We start from the raw sequence: 9,315 nt of genomic DNA on the forward strand, positions 1-9,315 counted from the left end.
TCTCCCTGTAGCTCTGTCTTAGGTGTCTCACAGTAGGGGCATTGCAATGTATTACCCTGGCCACATCTGCTGTCCTCATGCCTCCTTGCACCGTGCCTAAGGCACGTTCACGCAGATTAGCAGGGACCCTGGGCGTCTTTCTTTTGGTGTTTCTCAGAGTCAGTAGAAAGGTCTCTTTACTTTCCTCATTTTCTTTTAACTGTGACCTTAATTGCCTACCGCCTGCAAGCTGTTATTGTCTTTTCGACCGTTCAACAGGTGCATGTTCATTAATTGTTTATGGTTCATTGAACAAGCATGGAAAACATTGTTTAAACCCTTTACAATGAAGACCTCCAAAGTTATTTAGATTTTTACAAAAGTATCTTTAAAATACAGAGTCCTGAAAAAGGGACGTTTCTTTTTTTGCTGAGTTTATGTTATTATAGCTGGTGAACGCAGTGCGAGACACAAAAAACCTGAACATGCATTTCAGGAAATTCAGCACATATGCTGTATGTATGTGATCGACAAACTCGGCTATCTTCTGGGTGTGGTAGTCTTTGTTAGCGTGCGTGAGCGTCATCACCTCAACACGATTCTTTCAAAAATAAAAACACTGTGCATGACAACAACACTGGTTCCTCATTTAGCGTGAATCTGCAGTATATGAGATCAACACATCATCAGTAGACTTTGGAGAGTTGAGCACTTTGTAACTGAATAACTATTTACAGTTCCAGTCAGTTTTGGTGCCGCCTTTCAGGGTTTGAAGATGTGGATGAGTCTCTCTGACAGGATCGGTCTGCTCACCCTGGCTGTAATGATGCTATTCTCTGCATCAGAAGGTGAGTCTCTTTATGTCTGGTGTTTGCATTGGTTTGAATATAGAGTAAATGGGTTCTGTCTCTACATGCATACAATACAAGTTGCTCTATCTTTATTCATGGTGCTTGTACGGGTCGCATGCAGTCTAAGAGATAGACACTACTTTGAGGCTGACCTCTGTACGTTTGCAGTTTAAAAAAGGAATATAATCTTCTCCTAACAAATGATGAAAGAAAACCCTTTAGGATGAAGAAGTAAAGAACAGTATTCTTTATAGTAAAGGTACAACATTACTCATATCAGGTGTTTGTCAATGAAATACACGCACTTTCTAGTAGGGTTAGAGCAATAATAATGCAGTGATTTACTGTACATTGTATTTTTTTTTTGTCATACTACCATTATGATAGAAAGCGCAATACAGTTTATTAAAAGCCTCTCCACTTCTGACATTAAAGTGTTTAACAGTGTGTCACGCTTACTATTTTGGTTATAAAACATGAAATCATTTCTGAATAATGACAGTATCTCTCTCTCTTTATGTATGTGAATTGTTCTGTCACAGGGTATGCATTTCTACATCTGCGCTGCTGTCACAGAGGCAGCCACATGACAAAAGGGCCAATCGCAGAGTGTTACGAACAGAAAGCAAGAGGCGGATGCCCCGTAAACGCCTACCTGTAAGCACAGTATGCTTTGAACATGTTCAAATAAATACTAAACCTGATCAGATGAAAGGTTTCTGTGCTCATCTCACTCCGATGTCATTTTATCTGCTAAAAACATTTTGAGAATTACCTCAGTGACAACCTTCTTCTTCTTCCGCTGTGGCATTCGTCCTGAAATTGAGGAAGAAAAAGAAGAAAAAAAAATCAGTTGCTAATTAAGAAGCTGTTTCCTTGGTTAAAGTCTATACATGAGCAAATACAACACTGGATCCTTGAGCTTCACTTGGTTATAATCTGGTTGCACAGGGGCATCTTTCAAATGATAAATGTTATCAGAGGTATTCCTAGAAAAGAGCATCAGCCAAATGATGTTTAAGTAATGACATTTTTTTTCTAGGATTAAACCTGTGTCAGGTAATTGGCAATGTATCAAGCCAGACTCCAAGTGGTTGAAGAAGAAAATAGAGGCGGTGAGTACAGCTTACATTTTTGATACGTTTGTTTCACTTGAACCTAGGCGGCGTTTTTTTTTTCACGAGCCAAAACTAAAATCCCAACAATATTGTTCCCGCCAAGGTTTTAACCAAACAAAAGAAAACTACAGATATGATCACATGAGTAGAGCATACAACCCACAGTTTATCAATGTTATGTTGCAAGGCCGGTTACACACTGGATGCGTCACGCGAGCGTGTCAGCTGCGTGGCGTGTTATATTTCGGCTCCCATGTTAACAGGTTAGAGCTTGCACACTGCCTGCGTGACACGCGCGTCTCAGGTGCCGAAAACGCGTGCATTCTAGAAACAGAACGGACGCCTATTTTTCACGCGACACGCAAGCGTGTTGGAAGCGTTTCCAGGCAACAAAGAATAGGAAAAGATGTTTATATGTCGTTTAGACACGAATACATATTAATAAATGACATGTTGATGTTTGAAAGTCTCTAGGTTTTTAAATGCAGATATAAATGTAATAAAATAAAAAAATCGATTTTCTAATATTGCACCTGTCAATACAGAACGAAATATTCTGTAGCCTATTTTGCCGTCAATACTGCCGACGTTGTCTTTGCTGTAATCAGATCAGTCTATATTTATGTTTAACATGGTATTTCATTTTATCAATGGGGAACATACATGTGTCCAGACAAGGCTAGCAGCAGCAGCAGCAGCGCGTCAGACACGTTTCTGGTGTGTAAAGACATAGAAAAATCCACGCAGCTCATATTTATGACATGACAGACGTCATGTCATAAATATGACGGTGTCATGTCAGGCAAGCAGAAACAAGGCTCCTTAAGCAGAAATGGATCAAGAAAATGTCTTTTTAATGTTCAGTTCAGTTTCAAAGTCTTTCTTGATGGTTCTCCTGACAAGACTAAAGTTATTTGTATGTACTGTCTATATGAATTGTCGATAAGTTAGTAAATTGAAATACTCAAGTGCCTCAAAATTGTACGCAAGTACATATATTTAGATACTTTCCACCACTGGAAATGATAGCAATTTCAGGACCAAATACAATATAGCAATACACAAATAAGCATCAACCAATGACAGGCAATAAACTAAATGTCTAATTATTTTATTTCCCTGTTTCTAGGATTATTAATGACAGTGGTAAAATGTTTTGTGTCAAACCAACTCCCCAGTGGCTCAAAAACCTTCTAAAACCTTCATTATTATTATTAAATATTTCTTGGAAATGATTAGTGAATTACTAAAATAAAGTGTTAAAGAATTTGAAGATTAGTGCATCTGATATAAATGCAATCAATGTTTTAACTTCATTATAACTCCAGTAGGTTTAGGCTTACAGCACATTTGTTGAATAATGCTCAGGTACAAGTGGCTCTTTAAAGACCACTCATGAAGCATCATTAAACAGTCTAGCAGTACAACTGGTCACTAAAACAAATTCACAAGAATATGACAAACTTCATGTCCATTTCTCTACCTCCCTCTCTCTCTCTCCAACACAGGGACAATTAAAGTGTCCTCCAGATATCTCAGCACCACTGAGGAAAAGATTTGAAGTCCTGGATGAAGATGATCTGGAATAGCAAAAACAATGCAGCAAAGCAGCTACTGAGAAAAGTGTTTTAAACTAATTTACTACTTATTGCTATTAAAACCATCTACAGTATTATCTATAAAAAGATTCTGGCATCATTTTATTCTGAAAAGTTGTCAACAGTAATGGCAGAGTCTGTCTTTGGAAATTATTCAGGTTCATGAGAGAATATGTTTTGAAAAGATAAGATACTATGCTTGCAATGTGAAGCAATACAATGCAGCTACATAAAATTACATGTCATTCCAGTCTGTTAATCTGTGGCTATGATCATGGAAGCAAAAACCCAATGTGTCCTCAAACTACCAGTTTCAACTGATTACCTGATAAAAACCATTATTGTTACAGCATGTTAAGACCTTTTAGAGAACCCTCAGATACACTGTGTCATGGTGATGGAACAGATGAAGAAACGAGAAAGAGGTGCTTTTGGCCAAACCCAAATCATGATATTCAAAAAGGAAGTTGCTTCACATTAACGTTAGTTTTATAAACGTGGTGTCACTTCACCACAGAACTATAATCTATAATCTGCATTTTACTGAATTGAAGAGAAGGCTAAGAAAGAAAGGTGTTCAGAATGTGAGAATCAGTCATAGTAGGCAAGACTTTGGCAGCAAACATTGTACATTATACAACATTTAGATGAATAAGAAACTGTTCACTATTTTGTACACATTCAAAGATTATGAGCATTTGGATATTGTAAAAAGATTTAACACGCTCAACTCACATTGATACATTTCAACATTTAGATGAATAAGAAACTGTTCACTATTTTACAGCTTTTAAACATTTTTTGTGGCATTATTTTGTAAAGTTGTCAATAACGATAATGGCCTAAAAAATGTTTTCTTTTTTGGAGACCAAAAATAAATCACGATTGATTTAAAATGTGACTGACTTTGTGTGAAATCAAACTTCATGACAGGTTCAAATTGTTTCACTTTACTTGAGGTCAAGGAAAAATATTCATGACACAATTATAATGCTCTCACGACAGCCAATGTAAAAAACAACCTCTTAATGACATAAAGCTAAATAGTTTATTAAAGTTTGATAATTGGGCCTGTCATGACATATTTATGACAGGTTATGTTGTCTTCGCTAAAGTCAAGTTGTCATGACAAAGACATCTTGGACAATGCTAACTTTGCATTAAAAGTGTCATAATTTACCGAATGACACTTAACGACAACAGTCATGAACACTCAAAATGACTCCTTCACGTTTATGACAGATGTCATGTCATAATAATGAAAGTGTCATGTCAGTCTTATGAACACCTCTTCAAATAAAGTGTTACAGAGCTGGCTTTCAATGATGATGATGGTGAAATGTTATTCAGCTGAACTCATTGCAGAAGATAAACGCTGGAGATACACAACAAACCTGAACATATATGGTAACGAACTCCATTATCTTCTGGGTGTGAGTCTCTCCAAAAACAGTGCACATGACAACAATGGTTCCTCATTTAGCGTAAAAGCTGCAGTACATAAAATCAACACCTCTCTAACCCTTCACAATCGTTACACTTTGTAGAGCTGAGCATTTAGTAACTGAACAACAACTCACAGAACTAGAGTCAGTTTTGGTGCCGTGCAGCGTTTGAAGATGTGGACGACTCTCTCCGTCAGGATCGGTCTGCTCACTCTGGCTGTTGTGATGCTCTTCTCTGCATCAGAAGGTACAGCTCTTTATTCATTGAATCTGCAGCGCTTTGAATATGGAGTAGGAATGTTTTCACCTTTCGAAGAAGACTGATCTTTATTTGTAATGATGGGTCTGTGCTTTTGTAGCATTCTACCCAGTGCAGCTTTAAGAGAACATTTGACATCTTTGCTTTGTAAAATGATTTGGACGATCAATCGACTATGAAAACTGCTGCAGATTGTTTGGTTCTCTGTGGAACAATCGGTTGACTAATTGTCTCAGCCCTGACTTTATGTTCATCCTAACTGCGTATTGTCGCACAACTGTGACTACAGTCAACTTTGTATTTCATCATTATTTTGTTTTAGGTATTACGTGCACATATATTATACTGTGTCATTACATTGATGCCATCATGTTTTGCAGTTTTTTCATTTATATATATGGGAAACTCATAAAATATTTTTAAACATCTGTCCAAACTATGGCCTTTAAACCCTGACTATACCACTGAGGTAAAACTACAAGTCAAGAGGGGAAGACCTACTTTTCCTCAAACCCTTTAAAATGAATCGCAGCAATCATATTCTCTCTCTCTCTCTCTCTCTCTCTCTCTCTCTCTCTCTCTCTCTCTCTCTCTCTCTCTCTCAGAGATGCCACAAATGCAAATACAATGCTGTCGTGATGTCCGAGGCCACAGGCTTATTGAGCAAATCAAGCTGTGCCATGAACAAAAAATGCGACACAGCTGCAAGTACCATGCCTTTGTGTAAGTACAGCGTGCTTTAAAAATGTCTTTAAACATAAATACATCTGAAATTCTACATCTCCCCATTTATTGCTTCAAACTAGTGGAGATGTACCTCAGCCAGTAAACCTCTCTTCTCGACCTCCTTCGCTGTACTTTTATCCTGAAATGGAAATAAACTGTTATTTCTGTTGAAATCATCCCAGGTGGAAGAAGTACTCAGAGCTTGTACTTAAGTATAGGTAGCAGGAGGGTAAAAAGTAAATAAACCTAAGCAAGTAAAAGTCCTGCATTCAAAACTTTACTCAAGTTAACGTATTGGCATCAAAATATACATAAAGTACCAAACGTGAAAGTACACATTATGTATTATATTTAGGGTCAAGTCAAAATGAACACAATAACAAGCTAACGCAAATTCCTTTTAACGTCACTACTTTGACTTTTTGATGCGTGATTAACACATGCGTGTTCTGTGATTTGGGCCCTAGGCCGCTCCGTAGTTTTGGGAAATTAGGAAGCGATGCAGCAGTATTGTTGTGGATGGCTAGCAGAAACAAGCAGAAATGGATCAAGAAAATGTCTTTTTAATGTTCAGTTCAGTTTCAAAGTCTTTCTTGATGGTTCTCCTGACAAGACTAAAGTTATTTGTATGTACTGTCTATATGAATTGTCGATAAGTTAGTAAATTGAAATACTCAAGTGCCTCAAAATTGTACGCAAGTACATATATTTAGATACTTTCCACCACTGGAAATGATAGCAATTTCAGGACCAAATACAATATAGCAATACACAAATAAGCATCAACCAATGACAGGCAATAAACTAAATGTCTAATTATTTTATTTCCCTGTTTCTAGGATTATTAATGACAGTGGTAAAATGTTTTGTGTCAAACCAACTCCCCAGTGGCTCAAAAACCTTCTAAACAAGGTGAGTATCGACCAGTAAAACCGCCAACTCACATGATGTGCTACAGCTAGAGGGTTTGACGAATGAAATTTGATTCTAACCCTGCAGGATGACAGGTTTACAAACTTTGTGAAAATTGTGACTTTCCAAAGCTGTTTTTGACTACTCTGCTGTTTACTTGCAACCAGGCAATGTAGACTTTAGTGAAATATATCTAACACGACAAAATAGTGTTATAACTTTACAGCTAAGGATTGCTTCACATTCACAGAAAGATCTGTGATTTACTGATAATTCATATTATCACATTAGATTTGGTGAACAGGACCATGTCATTTGGAACCAAATTTCAGAAAAATAAGAATTTCCTTGAGAGAAAAGCCAAGTAAATATTGCATGCTTTCCTGTTGACAAATGTACCTTTTTTTGCATGTTCAGCTGACCAGCTGGTTATGTGAGCAAGTAATTGGAATTCATTATTCAGATGTGTACCAATTCAACACATTTCAATTTTCCCTGTCATTATTATTATTAAATATTTCTTGGAAATGATTAGTGAATTACTAAAATAAAGTGTTAAAGAATTTGAAGATTAGTGCATCTGATATAAATGCAATCAATGTTTTAACTTCATTATAACTCCAGTAGGTTTAGGCTTACAGCACATTTGTTGAATAATGCTCAGGTACAAGTGGCTCTTTAAAGACCACTCATGAAGCATCATTAAACAGTCTAGCAGTACAACTGGTCACTAAAACAAATTCACAAGAATATGACAAACTTCATGTCCATTTCTCTACCTCCCTTCTCTCTCTCCAACACAGGGAGAATTAAAGTGTCCTCCAGATATCTCAGCACCACTGAGGAAAAGATTTGAAGTCCTGGATGAAGATGATCTGGAATAGCAAAAACAATGCAGCAAAGCAGCTACTGAGAAAAGTGTTTTAAACTAATTTACTACTTATTGCTATTAAAACCATCTACAGTATTATCTATAAAAAGATTCTGGCATCATTTTATTCTGAAAAGTTGGCAATAACAGTAATGGCAGAGTTGCTACAGCATGTTAACACCTTTTTAGAGAACCCTCAGATACACTGTGTCATGGTGATGGAACAGATGAAGAAACGAGAAAGAGGTGCTTTTGGCCAAACCCAAATCATGATATTCAAAAAGGAAGTTGCTTCACATTAACGTTAGTTTTATAAACATGGTGTCACTTCACCACAGAACTATAATCTATAATCTGCATTTTACTGAATTGAAGAGAAGGCTAAGAAAGAAAGGTGTTCAGAATGTGAGAATCAGTCATAGTAGGCAAGACTTTGGCAGCAAACATTGTACATTATACAACATTTAGATGAATAAGAAACTGTTCACTATTTTGTACACATTCAAAGATTATTTGCATTTGGATATTGTAAAAAAAATATTTAAATAAATAAATAAAGATTTAACATGCTCAACTCACACTGAAACTTAGAAGACTTTGAAGACTGAAATCCTGAATGTCGATAATAATATATAAAAGGTAAAGGTAACTTAATCTGGAAACAAAAATCATTTTAAATGACCTTGTGTGGCTGAATTTAGATTTTGTACATGTTTAAGGTCTACTTTTAGTGCTGTAGTACTGGAACTGCATGAATGGGGTTTTCCGTGACGAGTCTGTGTAGCAAAAATAAACCACTGAATCTTTGAATAATCAGTCAGTGAGGGTTATTCTTAGCCGTCTGGCCCTCAGTGACTACATTCAGTCTGAAAGCATCTGTGTGTACTGATACGTATCTGTTTTATCAATGGTGTCAATATGTGAATTACTTAAGCTTTGATATTCATTCCTTCTTCCTTAGCCTGAAATGTCTTATAACTTAACATTTACAGGTATTCATTTCACATAAGAGAACAGTGAAGGTTGCTTGTTTTGTTGAAACTAAAATGTGTCACGCGATAAAAACAAATGCTTTGCAGACTGTAAATAATCAACTGTTTGGCAAGAAGATAATAATATTAATACATTTTATTCATGGGCACCTTTCACATCACTCAAGGTCACCTTACACGTCACTCAAGGTCACCTGACAACAGTTTACCATTTCAACAAGCCAGTGTTGTGTTCACAACTTGTTTGTGCTGCCCCCAAGTGGCCAAATTCATCAATTATTGCAGGTTTAAATATCTTAGATGTAGGATGACATTTATTTGTTAAACCTGAATCTAACATTTGTGTGGAAATAATAAAAGCAGTAGAGTTTAACAATAGTTGATCAGCTCAAAGTGCTCAATTTATCCAATCTGCTGAAAATGTTTCACTAAGGCTGCATTCACACCAAATCAGGCGTTGCAGCGATTCACGCAGGGTTGTGTGCAGTGGTGTGGTAGTGTCACTTAAATGGCCCGTTTGTGTTTCCATTGTGTTCCCCACTCCAATTTGTCTTGTGTATTCGC

The 9,315-nt window shown here is 36.7% G+C and overlaps 2 protein-coding genes across 2 annotated transcripts; both read left to right on the forward strand.

Annotated features, from left to right (window-relative positions):
• Window positions 1–626: 626 nt before the first annotated feature.
• On the forward strand, window positions 627–4,447 carry LOC144537413 (uncharacterized). Its single transcript, XM_078281125.1, has 4 exons — window positions 627–827; window positions 1,373–1,487; window positions 1,873–1,945; window positions 3,457–4,447. The coding sequence occupies exons 1-4, from the start codon at window positions 755–757 to the stop codon at window positions 3,535–3,537; spliced, it is 342 nt and encodes a 113-aa protein (XP_078137251.1). The 5' UTR covers window positions 627–754; the 3' UTR covers window positions 3,538–4,447.
• A 597-nt stretch (window positions 4,448–5,044) lies between these two features.
• LOC144537366 (uncharacterized) lies at window positions 5,045–8,337 on the forward strand. The gene is made up of 4 exons (XM_078281044.1): window positions 5,045–5,238; window positions 5,856–5,973; window positions 6,816–6,888; window positions 7,692–8,337. Exons 1-4 carry the CDS (start codon window positions 5,166–5,168, stop codon window positions 7,770–7,772), a joined length of 345 nt encoding a protein of 114 aa, XP_078137170.1. The 5' UTR covers window positions 5,045–5,165; the 3' UTR covers window positions 7,773–8,337.
• The last annotated feature ends 978 nt before the right edge of the window (window positions 8,338–9,315 follow it).

This window comes from Sander vitreus, chromosome 22 (assembly GCF_031162955.1).
Source record: "Sander vitreus isolate 19-12246 chromosome 22, sanVit1, whole genome shotgun sequence".
NCBI lineage: Eukaryota > Metazoa > Chordata > Actinopteri > Perciformes > Percidae > Sander > Sander vitreus.